Source organism: Leptosomus discolor, chromosome 3 (genome assembly GCF_034619465.1).
Source record: "Leptosomus discolor isolate bLepDis1 chromosome 3, bLepDis1.hap2, whole genome shotgun sequence".
Taxonomy (NCBI): Eukaryota; Metazoa; Chordata; class Aves; order Leptosomiformes; family Leptosomidae; genus Leptosomus; species Leptosomus discolor.
In genome coordinates, this window is record NC_141393.1 from 82840680 (window position 1) to 82855376 (window position 14697).

At 44.1% G+C, this 14697-nt stretch overlaps 1 protein-coding gene across 3 annotated transcripts; it reads left to right on the forward strand.

The window, feature by feature from the left end:
- Nucleotides 1-11668, forward strand: MCOLN3 (mucolipin TRP cation channel 3). 3 transcript variants are annotated; one of them, XM_086462870.1, is made up of 13 exons: nucleotides 1-228; nucleotides 2053-2220; nucleotides 2747-2900; nucleotides 3362-3446; nucleotides 3521-3617; nucleotides 4216-4315; nucleotides 6273-6385; nucleotides 6466-6615; nucleotides 8516-8644; nucleotides 8730-8852; nucleotides 9388-9594; nucleotides 9959-10088; nucleotides 11497-11668. In XM_086462870.1, exons 1-13 carry the CDS (start codon nucleotides 1-3, stop codon nucleotides 11514-11516), a joined length of 1704 nt encoding a protein of 567 aa, XP_086318996.1. In that variant the 3' UTR covers nucleotides 11517-11668. The 3 variants fall into 3 exon arrangements, with proteins under 3 accessions (XP_086318996.1, XP_009949549.2, XP_086318995.1); XM_009951247.2 differs by having other exon boundaries at nucleotides 8516-8617; XM_086462869.1 differs by lacking the exon at nucleotides 11497-11668 and adding an exon at nucleotides 10244-10304 and having other exon boundaries at nucleotides 8516-8617; nucleotides 9959-10092.
- Nucleotides 11669-14697: the final 3029 nt, after the last annotated feature.

The following is a 14697-nucleotide window of genomic DNA, read 5'->3' on the forward strand; positions in this document are numbered from 1 at the left end:
ATGGAAAATCCTGAAGTGGCTGTGAGCAGCTGCAGTGCTCACGATGATGAAAATCTTTGCAGCTACAAACGGCACCCGTCGGTGTCACAGGAGGGGCTTTTGGAAGACCAGCTTAGAAGGAAGTTAAAATTCTTCTTCATGAACCCGTGTGAGAAATTCTGGGCCCGGGGCAGGAAACCTTGGAAACTTGGGATTCAGCTACTCAAAATAGCGATGGTTACTATTCAGGTGAGTAACGAGGGAAGCAGGGACTCTTCCTAGCCCGCGGGGATTCAAATAAGGCGTGCGGGTGACAAACTTGCCGTTCTTGGTGTGGTGCAGAGACAGGGAGAGGATAGACTGCAAAACTACCTTAGTTGCACGTAGGTAGCATAGATCTCAGGTAGCATAATGTTCTCCTGAAGCCATTGACTGAAAGATAGCTTTCCTAAGAGCAGAGAGGAGAGGAACCGTGTTTAAGGGCTCTACTTTGCTTTTTACTTTATTTTTTCTCCTTCCCATTTTTTTTTCCCCCCGAAGGGTGGCATCCTCACACATCCGTTCCCCCCCAATACCTTCTTTCACTCTGAGTGTGTTTGTGTTCGAGGGAAGGAACAGTCACTCGTGTTTCAGTATCACGGTGATGAGAATGGGTAGATTTTTCATGAGGTTTGCTTGTGCCTTGAGTATGGTATACAAACTCCTGTATTGTAAAAAAGCCAGAAATTTTGCCCCACTCTTGCCCTCACCCAGCCTTGCACCACGGGATTTCATACAACACATTTATCCGCTGCCTGAAACGCAACTGTTGGTCTCAAAGTTCTGTGGTTAAGGGGAAAGAAGGTCTTTCATGAAATCTTTCTAACACCTCAGATGATGATCCTTCAGAGGTGCCCACGTGTGATTTACATTTATGGTGGTGTCAGGGCTCTGGAGAAGAGTATTTTCCATGGTTGCATGAAGGATGGGATAAACTGCAGGAATGATAATTCTTTTGCTATCCATCGGGCAGTATGTTTGTATTTCTTACTTACCGCTGTAGTTTGAAATGTATCATTATCCTCTCATTGTTATCTGTCCCATTTTGCGAATAAACCCCAGATTTGATGGTGGAAGAACCTAAGTAAGAAAGAAACTAAGGCTGATTTAGCCTTTTCAGAGACAATCTGCCAGCAGGTCATTCAATTCACTGTTGATTTGCTGGTGTATTCCTGTATGCCTAGCGCGCTGAGCTTGCCCACAGAGCATTTTAGTACCTCTGTGACTGAGTTATCCTTATCAAAACTGCATATCCAGTTGGCATCGTGGCTGTAAAACTAATCTGTAGACTGCTGATTCAGGCTTATCTCTGATGAGTTTCTTCACAACACTCCTGACGCTAGATTTGAAACAATAGTCACTAAAGAGAATTGTGAGCTCCCACAAACAATGCATCCCATTCTTCTAGAAACCTTTTCCAGCCTGGGTAGTAGCTAGGAAGGTTTTACGCTAACTTACCATGAACAATTGCAATATATTTTTTAACAGCTTCAGAGGTTATCCTGTTACAAGCACAGTGGTGATCAGTTACTCTTAAAGCGTCTTTCACCCAAAGCTGAGGGAGGGGTGTTTGTTTTTCTGAGTTGTCCTCAATTTGCCTTTTCTGCCCTGGAGTCAGGACTTCCAAGTGGGGTCTGGTTAAGTCCTGCCCTGCCTTTTTTTTTGGCTGAGGTACGCTGATATTCCCCAAGGCAAGTTATATTAATGCCAGGCTGAACTAAGAAAGCACGTGTAACATTATAGGGGTAGCTTGAATTTGAGTTGGTGTCCTTTTCTTTGTAAAAATGCGAGTCCTTGGCCAACATCCTGGTAAAGGAACATTCTTGAAACCCATTGTTTCCTCAAGTCAAACTTTCTCTTGACCAGCTATGAAATGCAGTAGCCTGCATGTAAGTGCCGTGCCTACCAGCATGATGAAAAAGGGACTGTTTGCAGGACAGGATTCACATGTTAATCCAGAAGCCAACTTTGTCTTTGATATAAATGTCTCTTCCAACTTTGTCTTGGAACGGCAGATATAAATGTCTCTTTCAGCTGGTGGTTTTTGGATTGAGCAATCAAATGGTGGTTGCCTTCAAAGAAGAGAACACCGTGGCATTCAAACATCTCTTCTTGAAAGGATACATGGACAGAATGGATGACACCTATGCTGTGTACACACAGAGAGATGTCTATGACCAGATATTCTTTGCAATAAACCAGGTAAGGGCTGTCGCTGCGATGTATAGAATACAGGTGCTCTTTACCTGGGTGCCTCTTCTTTTTCCACCTTCCCTGATGGTGCCTGAAATAGAACTTCTGTGCCCGTTGCTTAAGATTGTAGAATGTTGACTCGTTCAAGTTGTCGGTGGTTGCCAGAGCATCGTACTTGTGACATCCTTAAAGCTAATCAGTATATCAATTCTGCACTAAATGCAGGTCTTGGATTTGAGCCAGAGTTCTTTGTGAATAACAAATCAGGCTTTCTAGTAAGGATTGTAAAGAGAACCAAAAAAAAAAAAAAAAAAGCAAAAGTATTTAGATCCAAATCCTGCGCTTACTGTTTTTGTCAAATACCTTAAAATATTGGAGGACTCAGCTGTAGCATGGTGTAGCTTTCTTTAGGTGACCTTTTAAATAAAAAAACCATGGATTATGGCGCAGATACAAACGCTTGTGGGTTTTGTTTTTTCCAGAGACTTAACAGTTTTGGTGCCATCTAAGTTGATTTGTCTGTTCTGAACTTTAGTATTTACAGCTGCCCAACATTTCTGTTGGAAACCACGCTTATGAGAAGAGGGGAGCAGAAGAGACAGCTCTGGCCGTGTGTCAGCAGTTCTACAAGCGAGGAACCATCTGTCCTGGAAATGACACCTTTGATATAGACCCAGAGATTGTGACTGGTAACAAACCTAATCTGTTGTATCAGTTCTTTGAGAGGAGGGACCTTACATCTATGATGAATTCTTATAAACATCCAGGATTGTATAGTCCTATCAAATGATCTCTATTGAACTTACTACCAGCCAAAACTGGTGAGAAAACGACCCTGTAACTAACCTCTAGCCCTCCCCTACAAGGTGACAGTCCATCTACTGCCACAGAACACGTGATAAGCCGTTAGCACAGATGGCCATCAATACAAGTATTTTTGGGCTAATTTCAGGAGCCTTCCCTGTGAATTCATGACAAATAACTTGGCTGGTTCGGGGAAGCCACTGTATTTGTCAGCTCCTCACTTAAGCGCGCTGTCTTGCCTGCTGTAGTCAACAGCTCCCTCCAGCCTCGGGAGTGGGAAGGGCAGATGACAGTTAGAGAGCGTGGGAACCCCTGAGATACTGTGGTGAGTACTTCTCCCTTGCAGACTGCTTGTACATCGAGCCAACGACGCCGTTCGACAACACAACGGTGGGGAAGCACAATTTGAATTTCACTCTGGATTTCCACAGGTGAGGAGGGATCAGCACCTTTGGGGTGCTCGGGCGTTTTCCCTGTGACAAGCTAACGCAGAGCTCTCTTGCAGACTGGTGACGGTGCAGCTCCTGTTCAGTCTGAAGGCAATCAACCTCCAGACCGTTCGTCACCACGAGCTCCCCGACTGTTACGATTTCACTCTGACGGTACGTGGAAGGCTGCCACGTGTGTTTCTGTTCGAAACAGGCAATGGCTCTTCCTGGTTTGCCACGCACAGTCAGTGCAGATGTTTTCTGAGGAGTGCTGGGCATCACCGGCTGGTCCCCAGTGGTGTCTGGGTGTTGTGGCTTAGGGGACCCTGTAAGTAACCGCGCGTTGTGACTGTGGGAGGTTAAGCTGTGAGTGCTCGTGGTGTGGTCCTGAAGGGCTTGCTTGGCTTACAGCTCTAATCTGAAGTATAACGAAAGCATAAACCTCTTCTCTTCAGAGAGATGCTTCTAGGAAAGGTTGTTTTGAGATCATAGAGGAACGAGGCTGTAGTTTAAAAGAACTTCACCTCGTATCTACATGATCAAGCAATTTGTGGCAAATCCATGGTTCACCAGATTTGTCTTTCACTTGGACAGCATTTATTTGAATAAACTGGAATTACCTTAAGCTTCAGCAAGTTTCGTAACTTCTCCCCTGGGAGAATTATTCTGAATCAATATGAGAGCTTAGCCATACAGTGTGCTACGTCTGTAATGGTTTAACTTTAAAAAGAATGTGCTCTTTTTTTTTTTTTTTTCTTTTGTGTTAATGCAGATAGTGTTTGATAATAAAGCACATAGTGGAAGAATTAAAATAAGTCTAGACAACGACATAGCCATCAGGGAATGTAAAGACTGGCATGTTTCTGGATCAAGTAAGTCACATAAAAGTGTTCAAATTTCCATGCTAAGCTTTTCCCACGCTGGCACAATGTTTGTTAACTTTTTTCTTTATTAAAAGATGAGGCACTGTTGACATATATGCTCTAGTGCGCTCTAAATCCTGATTTTCTGAGGAACTGTTGTTCTTCAGCCTCCGATCTGAAATCCTGGGAACCCAGCCACACCGTTGCTTTCCTCAGCAGTTCTCAAACCTTGCACCACTGGTACTGTCAAAACAAAATTTTTCCACACCTCACTGTGCATCCTTCTCAGCTTTGGCTACTGAACTTGTGCTGCTCATTGCTTAAGGCTGGGCTGTGAACCGTTCTTCTAGCACCAGACAACAGAAGGACACATGATCGTGGTGGAAAGTTGAAACTGATTCATTCTTATCTCAGGACTTGGCACCAGGAAAGATAAGGAAGCGCTGTTGCTAAGGCTTGCCAGAGTGGAATGGCTAGAAACACTTTTTACTGCTGCTTAACTGTTGTTTGGCATGTGTTTGGGTGTAACTGAGATGCACAGTATGGTTAAATAATCTGCCTTAAACAGAGAAGAGCAGCCTTTGTTGGCAGCTATTCGGTCTGGTCAAAATGTCTGAGATCTTCTTTGATGAGCGAAAATAATCTCTTCAGAAGTCAGCAGCTTTCTAGGACTGTATATTCCACTTTTTTATTGCTGAAGTAAGCAATAGGATGGATTTTTCTACTTTGCCACTTTCCCCTTAGCTATGCCTATGTCAGGAAATGCAGAGCTGGTTTTGAAAAAAAAAAAAAGTTTTTTGTTAAAGATCCAGGTTGGAATCGATTTGGGGGAATTTAATGAAATGCATCCCCGAGAACAAAGCACACGCATACTCCACGGAACACTCTTTATCGCCCGGCTTTGCCAGAGCTGCCGTGTTGCAGATGCACACCAGATGGCATGCTGCCTCCCACAGCCTGCTAGTGCAGCAGGACGAGAGGGTTTTGATGCCGGGCTTCGGTAATAATCCACATTTGATATCTTTATAGATCGCCTCTATAGCAGTTTTCAAAATCATCTCCTGGCGTAGCCTGTGTTATTTTCTGAAAGCCAAGGGAAAATACAAAGGTGATGATTGCAGTTGGATAATAACTGGTCGCTGTTCTGGCCTACGCTGCAAAACCGACTTGAATGGCAGCAGCACACGTGTTGGTGACGTTGGTATAAGCCAGAAGTAGGTGGGCTCTTTCAGAGTAGTCTGTGAAGTCAGCTAGAACTTCAGTGCCCCATTTTGGAGAATTGCTGCCTCTTCTTGCAAATCTGGCATTAATTTGTTTCCTTTTTTATTTTTTTCTGAACCAATCACTCTTTAAAAATCTAATCCTTATATTGGCTCATCTAGTTTCAGCTGTATGATAGGTACAAAACCCAAAAAGAGGTCTAGTGGTAGATTCGATGCAAAATTTGACCTTCGTTGATCAGGAATGTGAATTTTAGTAACGTAAGAGATGGAGAACTCGTGCCTAGCTCAGTGTTGGTCTTGGCTAGCTGAGCAGCATTGTCTGCACTGCCCTAGGACAGAAAACCTATCTGATAGTCAAACACTGGTCTGGAAGAGAACATATGTACCGTAAAGTTCCTGGGATTTCCCTTTTTTTTGGACAAGTTCTGTCACTCCAAAGGCCGTTCCAGTGCTTGTAAAATGGGCAGCTCCCACCTCTGTAAGAAGCACTCATGCTCTGGTATCTTTCTGATGTGGCATCAGCCTTCCTAAATTAACTGGAGTGGTGTCTGTAGTGCGGATGTACTTGTGTCTCTCATGAAAACATGTCGGATAAACTTTTGTGGGGAAAATGCTAAGATTTTGCTTCAAGTCAGTTGTATAAACGTCGTGAACATCAAAACTTGGTTCTTACTTTGGTATTCAAGATGGTTAAAAAGATTAAATGCACCTGATGATAAACATGTACATTTTTGTTCTCGCAGTACAGAAGAACACTCATTACATGATGGTCTTCGATGCTTTTGTTATATTGACTTGCCTGGCCTCGCTGGTCCTTTGCACACGATCAGTGGTTAAAGGAATTCGGCTCCAAAGGGTGGGTATAGCTCTCTCCTTGGAAAGTCTTCATGTCTTGTGTAAATCCGATTAACTTTTTTCTTTCCTCCTTTCCCCTAGGAATTTGTAAGCTTTTTCCTGTATTATTATAAGAAAGAAGTATCTTTCAGTGAGCAAATGGAATTTGTCAACGGATGGTACATCCTGATTATGGTTAGCGATGTCTTAACTATTGTTGGATCGACTCTCAAGATGGAGATACAAGCCAAGGTAAGCTTTTCACACTGTCAGGTGGAAGCAAAACTGGCTGTTTCTGTCCCAGCTAGGTTTAAATCTCTCAGAGGACTTCGGGCTGGCTGCACTTGATCCTGAGTGGCATGTAAAACTCCGTCTTCTCTGGAATTAGAACTGAGATGTGTTGTCTCCAGTTGCGAGATTTAAAAACTCCAAATATCACTTGATGTTACAGTTCTAATTATCTTTGCTGCTTTGTGACTCCAAGGAATAAGATGAACTTCATCTCTGAAAGTTTAAGACTGTTGATTTCCTGTCTTCCCTATTTAGGACCACTTATGTTTGTTTATTTGATGGATTTTTTTAAATTTAGCATTTAACTTTCTGTTCCCCATTTAACAAGTGGTTAACTAGCAGAGAGACTCTCTCCTTAAACACCCCTTTGCTGCTTGCCCAGGTTCTGGTTTCCAGCATGTACGTCACAGTCAGCCACAGGCAGGTTCTAGGCCTTCCATTTCTAAAATCAACTTGATATGGAAAAGAAACCTTTTTAAAACATATTACATGCAGCCAGAATTAGGGAAGAAAAATTATTACAATGTGCTGTCCTGGAGCACTCGAATATTCAGATAATGTTGTACTTCACCAAATTTTTGGCAGACTTTGAAGTGTGACATTGCGACACAACAGACTTTGGACGGTAGTGATGAAAGCATGGGTCTGAAATCCATCTGGTGACAGCTCGGCTGACATAAACGCTGTGTACACGTTGCCCTATCTTACCTGAGGAGCTATAAACTCAGTTCTTAGGAGTAGAAAGAAGCTATGAGGAAGTTGGCTAAGATTAGAGAGAGCTCCATCCTGCTTTGGGAGAAGTGAAGACAACAAGATTGCAGTAAGGTCTTGCATTTGGCATTCCAGTACCTTGTATATATAAATACATCTATTTATATGTGTTTCTTTTCTAAGAGAGTATTTTACTAAAACGTCTCTACAGGCACATTTCGCTTCATTTTGCAAGCCTTGTGGACCGTAATAACAAGGTCTTGTTCCGTGTTACTGCGTGGAAGTTAATGGCTGAATAACAAGTTCACGTTAAAGTAGCCTGAATTTGGTTTTTTTTGTCAAGCGGGACATGAATTATGCTAATATGGAAGGGCAGCCAACTCGTAGAGGAGTAAAACCAGAAAATAGTGAAAACTTCTTATTCAAGGAAGCTGTCATGATCCATTTTCAGAGCAGAGCTGCAGTTCAGAGAACAGAGTACATGCTAACTTGGATGAAAACAGGCCAGTATGTATAGGTGGAAAAAACCCCAGTGAAGTACCGATAAAATATAAATGAGCTTCTGGTTAGAATTAATTAGAAACTCATTAGCCTTCTCCTTGATAACTTTCTACACCTCACAGTTGCTGGATACCTAACAAGATCCTCCTTAGTATTTATCTGAGCTGTGCTGACAGGTCATGCTGTTTTTTAAAAGCTGCGGTTCTAAAGCCAGGGCTGCACTGTCCGTGGGGATGCCCCGGAGGGATTCCCAAGCTGCTCTGTCCATGCCAATTCCCGAAGCAGTCGCCTCTGCTCTGGAAGCAGCATAAAAACGTTTGCGGTGCCGCTCCGCAGGTCTTGGCGAGGCAGGTGCAGAGTGGGGGCGTGCGGCCGCGCTCTGGGCCTTGCAGGCGCAGCGTGTCTTGTCAGGATCCGGTTGTAAAGGCACGTGAAGTGAGTTACCCTTGAAAGGGCCTTTGCTTTTGGGGTGGGGTTTCTGCTCATGAGGGTGTATTGCTCCAAACTCATTTTTCACGGGAGAGGCTGCCCAGGAAAACAGCGTTTCTTAACAGCTCTTTGTAGTAATGACAGTCGCCGTTTAGGACCTGCCAGTTGTTATAATACTTGATTTTTTTTTTTCTTTCTCTTCTTTTTTTTTTTTTTTTAGAGCCTGACAAGTTACGATGTCTGTAGCATACTCCTAGGAACATCCACGATGCTCGTGTGGCTCGGAGTCATTCGCTACCTAGGTTTCTTTCAGAAGTACAATGTAAGGATCTCCTGGGATCTTCGTTGCTGTTGGTATTTATTCTGTTCGTTGCTCTAAGAGGACCGGCAGAAACGCGTGGTTGGATTCTAACTGTCGGCATTGCTTTGCGCAGCTTCTCATCCTAACGCTGCGAGCAGCGTTGCCCAACGTCATGAGGTTCTGCTGTTGTGCTGCTATGATCTACCTGGGCTATTGCTTCTGTGGGTGGATTGTGCTGGGACCATACCATGTGAAGGTAATGCACTTAACGTGCCCAAAGGCGGCTTGAGTAACAGAATGGATTCCAAACAAACGAGAGGTTGCTACTGTTGTCTTCCAAGTTTCCATGTGGAGGCTTCCCTTAATATAAAAATAGCGCATCTTCAACAGGATGCTGCTCTGTTTGAGGAGCCTGACTTCCATGACTCAGTCAGACTTTCCTCAAGTTATGAAAGCTCTGAGTCAGAAGTGGAAGCTGCCGTGACTCCCAATCACATGCTGGTATTTTGAGAAATCATTTTCATCTTGCAGAACACCGGTGTCAGGCTAAAGCTTTGGAGATTTTATCCCCATCCCCTTTAAAAGTGAAATTGGCTTATCTGAATTGAACGTATACGTCTACAGGGGTTGACAAACTTTGCTCGTTCCTCAAGCATTTTACTGTTTGCACCTTGTGGTACCAAGAGACCCGAGGCAGCCAGCCATCAGCTGCGTCTTCTTCATGTGATGTACAGTCTTTGGGTCCAAATAAGGCAGCGACAGATGTCCTTGTCTTCTTCCCTCCTCTCTAGTTTCGCTCTCTGAACACGGTTTCCGAATGCCTTTTCTCATTGATCAATGGAGACGACATGTTTGCCACCTTTGCAAAAATGCAGCAGAAAAGTTACTTGGTTTGGTTGTTCAGTAGGATCTACCTCTACTCCTTCATCAGTCTGTTCATCTATATGGTGCTGAGTCTCTTCATCGCACTCATTACAGATACGTATGAAACTGTCAAGGTAACCATGGACTCTTGCTCTTGGTTTGGAATAAAAAAATGCAAGATTGATACTCTCGAGACTCTCATCTCCCTCAATATTCTGTCTTGCAGTGCCTGCCAATTTAAAGAATAAATATAATGGGTACTTTTGAGGGTGTAGAGTGATGACGAGAGCTTTTTAATCCCTCCCTACTTCAGTTTCTTACAGTCCTATCTGATTTCTTGCTCCAATGGAAGCGAAATGTCTACTAAAAACCAGTTAATTTCATATTCGGGTCTGTGAGTCTTCGGACTTGAGCAATGTCTGAAAAGTGGTCTGGGGAGGGTTTGGGTTATTGTGTGTTTTAGCCTTGTTAAAGGTTTAACTACCTATCAATTTTTAGCACTACCAGCAAGATGGCTTTCCGGAGACAGAACTTCAGAGATTTATATCACAGTGCAAAGACTTACCAAACTCTGGCAGGTACAGGTTAGAGGAGGAGAGCTCCGCATCTCTCTTCTGTTGCTGTAACGGTACGTACCGTTATTAAAATTATACATATCATGTGCAAGCATTAACATTTCCTGTACTCACTGCAATAGGCAGGACCCGCCGAACTCACTCCGTGTCTTCTCATCCACCTTTTCACGATACCGTGTGCAGTAAGGTGTCCTAACAAAAACGGTAGCAGGCCTGAAGCTTCGGGACAACATCAGCTTGCCAAGGTTTCAAGACAGCCTGCAGTTTAAGATGCTATCACAGCACTTGGAAAAGCATTGCCTGACTTCCACTAGGGAGGGCTTAATGCTTCAGTTACTTGAAGTTTTGTTTCTTCAGGAATCCTGGTTGCAGGACGCGTGGTTTATATTTAACCTGGCTGGCAGCAGCTCTGGAGTCTTCCTTGCTGAAGGGTCCCTTGGTGGGGGAGCCTTAAAATATTGGCAGCTTGATTAAAAAAAGATCAAAGGCATTTTCAGCTCCTTGGGCTTGGGCTTTTCAGGTGCGCTTTTATTATATGCCAGACAGGATATATATTTATGAGGGGGAGGAGATGGGGATGTATTTGAAAGGCGGGAGCCTGCGGTGAGCCTGTCCAGAGCGGAGAGCTGCTGTTCTGACCCAGTGCCTTACTGGAGATGAAAGTGTGGGATGAAGCAGAGCAGGGCATTTTGCTCCTGGGTAAAGGGCACGGACATGTTAATATTTCCTTTTCTGCCCACACCTCTCAGTTTAACCAGGCAAGAAACCCAACGTGAGGTGGGACAGGGTGGGGATGGAATGCGTTTCCCACCAACGGTGAGGCGGGGATCAGGGCTCTAGAAGAGCGTTCGAAAAGGCAAACTTGGGTGCTCTCAAGCAACTTGCTTTTCGGGAGTATCGGGCAGCCAGCAGCGCCCTGGGCTCGAACAGAGCTGTAGCATTTAAGCACCTCCTTTCAGAGCCTTGTTTCCCAAACGGATTACCTACGCTTTAATGATTCCACCCTGGTGCCGAATATCCACGTGCATGCCTCGTACCGTGCGTGTTAGTGTTACAAACTGCTTTTTTAGCTGGAAATCGTGTGTTTCTTTCTCTAGAGGCTAGACCAGGGGCTGACTTTGCAGTTGCCTGTAAACACTGTGCGTTGCTCCGTTAGCTCTCTGCTGTGGCCTTGTGGTTTTACTTTGAAACAAATGACCTGTAGGACTAAGTAAGTATCTCGAGCGGGATGTCGTGTTATCAGTTCTACGGTTTCCCCTCCTGAAACAGTCACATGGCCCTACAGGACACACAAGGCTTAATTCTTTCCTGTGTTCAAAATGGTGGTTCGGAGCAGTTTCTTATCAGTGTGTGTCAAATTAGTAATTAAATTGTTCAGGTGCATTTTGAAGGCTCTGTGTACAACGGAGCTGTTATTTTGATGCATACACCTGACAGCTTTTTTCACCCTCTCCTGTACAGGTTGCAGTGAACATATTTAATGGATTGTGGGAGCGTATCACGGAGGCTTTAAAGCAGCACATTGCAAGAACCGGACAGCGGAGCTGGTGGAAAACCTCATACCTGAAGCCTGAATTTGCTTTTCTCGAAAAATCCTGTAAGCCTGTGGCAGAAGCTTGTGATAAACGTAGAGTCTTTCTGGTTAGGCACTCTCACTGCTAGTTCAGGGGTTTGGGGGGGGGACTGGGTTTTTATTAGCTTTGTTCTACTCGTTTCCTCCGTTAAATTGCACTAGAATGCAAAGGGCATTAAAAAGCTGTGTGTGTTCAGAGACTTGGCTAGATCGTGCAAGTAGACTAGAAGTGAAGTAACTTCCAACTGTAAGTAGAAATAGTGCTGGACAACTGCCACTTTGAACACCAGCCTAGTCCTCAGTACTGCGGGCGTTACCTAGCTCTGTCCGACCCGTCACTGAATGAATGCAAGCTCACGCGAGAGCCCTCAGCATTTGTTTATAGTAAAAATAAACTAAAACTATGAAATTTGGTGTGATTTGTTTCTGGAGACATTGGAGGGGATTGGTGCACAAGCTGTTCAAATATGGCTGCGAGCACCAACTAAATATTTCTAGGAACGCAAGTCCTGCTTGTGGCAGTCTCTTCTCAGAGAGGCCAGGGATATGCCAGGCCAGAACTGAAGTCTGAGGGGTGAGTTGAGTGGAGAAATGTAGATGTTCTCCTATATCCAGCGCTGAGCAGGATCAGTTACAGTCTTCAGCTTCGCAGTGTGCTGACCTTATGTTTTTAAAGGTAAAATCAGACAAAAGCACTTTCAAAATACCTATTATTTGCAATCTTCTCTGGTACACAAGTCTGGAAACCTGAAGTCTAAACTCAGTTAAATACACAGAAGATGTGTCTCTGAGAGTCGTACCTCTCCACGCTTTAGAAACTGGATGTTTCCTCCCAACCTAATAACCTGGTACTGCCGGTGGCTGTCTGAAACATTAGATCTTACACAAGTTCAGTTTTGACAACGTGGTTTATACACTTTGTTGATTGTGATACCATTTAATGGATGCCTTATTTTGTATAGTCTGTTCACTCTGGGAGCAGGACAGAAAACCAAAGGGAAGCGTAGTTTAGCTAACTGGCATTGGTGAGCAACATTCCTGTAGCTGTGTGTGACAACGTATAATGCTGTGCACAAAGGTGGAGGACACTAAACATGTTCTGTCTGAATGTTTACACATTGTAAATGCGCTACAATAAACCCTTCCAGCTGCACTAAGCCTTGGGTGTGTCGGTATTCATCTTAAAAGAGTAAAGATGTTGCCAGGTTAATATGGGAGCGTTTATTTTTTTAATAGCAATATGCAATTTCTGGCATGAAACTCTGCGGGGTGCGTGAACTTGGCGTTTCCTGTAATCAAGTGGACCCCCCGCGAGGACCTGTTCCCAGCTGATCAACGGCATTTCAGAGTTTGCCACAGAAACAAATAAGCAAGTAGTAAGCCTTACGCTAAAAACGCTCCTGTCGTTACACGAAGTTCGAATTCAGCAAAGTCAAACCAGGCGCAAGGTGGAGGCAGAACAGTGTATTCACAGTATCTGAAAGTTTCCTCTGCTGAGGTCTTTGTCTCCCAACAGCCACCTAAGACTGAAGACTTTTGAAGCTTTTCAAGGAGATTCAAGGCAATCTCGCATCAAAAAACATGTATTAAGTGACCATGTTTTCCGTTGACACATTAAACTCCTTATGGATCTTCGACGACACACGATATATAATGTGAGCATCACTGTCACTGTATAAAATAGTTTGGGCACGGAATTCTGACCAGGATGGCAAGCGCTTTAAGACATGCACAAGGCTGACTTCTTAGCGAGGTTTTTTCATACAGAGTTAAGAGAAAGCGAAGGTTACTAATTTGCTCAAAATGCAGGTGCATCTTGTGAAGAGCGATGGGACAATCTGTTTGCCAACAGACTTGTAAGGCAAGTAGTAGCCTGATTTCATTTAGGAACGCGGCAGAGCGTACGCTTCCTCACTGTTAACTTGCGAAATGGGCCACAAATTTCAACAAAATTTGACAGAACTCTAAAATACTATATTGTTACAGAGCTTTAGAGAAGCCTGCAGTAAGAGCACAAGGCATGGAAAGCTACAATGGGCGACCTCAAAGCAGGAAAAGATATATATAAATATATATATATATATATATATAAACATTTTTTTTCAATTCCTAACAGGACAAATCTTCCACTGAAGACTGGTTTCTGTTGCCTGAAGGGCAGACTTCACTGAGAAGCTTGTTTTGCAGTGAAATCCCTGTTAGAGCCTTTAAGTAATGACCGGTGCTTGTGCTACGGCTGAGAAGTCAATCAACTGAGACGCAGAAATTCAGCAGAAAACCCACGCTCTGCTGTACCACACCGCTTTTCATTTAGCATTGCTGGCAGCTGGCAGTGGGTTTGGGGAGGAAAGAGTCGACAAAAGGCACCTTGCCCTGGAACAGTAAAGGGCAGGGTCACAGTGTGCAGCCCGAGGGGAGAGCTATCTAAACGCAGAAGGAGGATGTGTAAAGCGAAGGATAGGATGGGGTGGGAGGAAGAGAAGGGACAACTGCTTATAAAGTCAGCAGAGCGTATTTCTGGCCACGAGTGCAGGCTGTTACATGGGGGAAAGCAGAGCAGTGCCCTGAAAGGTTACTGGCTTACACCTGCACAAAATGTCCACTTCTGACTGCAAAAATGAATGCTGCTTGTATCACATACCTCATATCCATCTCGATTTTGTTTTTTAAGAAAACCAGACACTCGAACACTTATTGTTCGCCTTGGTAGTGCTGCTGGCAATCTCGCTGTTCAGGTTGCTGACCCGCTTGATCCTTGATGTTCAGGATCTTCGTCTGCCCGAGTATTTTGCTCACGTGAGAAGAAATCAGTCAACGCTGTGTTTTCTAGCCTACTGGCTTCATTTGAGACGAAGCGAAGGAGACCTGCCCCTGCCTGTGTGGTGGGGCTTTTTAACCTTGTTTTGTGTCAATATAGGATGTGCTGGTTATAGCCTTGCAGAGCCAAGACGTGTGACAATGATCTTATTCTAAAATAACCCTCGTGACTTCAGCAGTATCAGTGATCTCAACATTAGCAATGCTGGTAACGCGTGTAAAGCTGCATCCTGGAGACATCGGTATCTACACAGATACAATCAAGCAGGCGC

Coding starts and splice junctions, on each gene's coding strand:
- MCOLN3 (XM_086462869.1), top strand. CDS start 1: ATGGAAAATCCTGAAGTGGCTGTGAGCAGCTGCAGTGCTCACGATGAT. Junction 229..2,052: donor TAGCGATGGTTACTATTCAG/GTGAGTAACGAG, acceptor TGTCTCTTTCAG/CTGGTGGTTTTTGGATTGAG. Junction 3,618..4,215: donor GTTACGATTTCACTCTGACG/GTACGTGGAAGG, acceptor GTGTTAATGCAG/ATAGTGTTTGATAATAAAGC.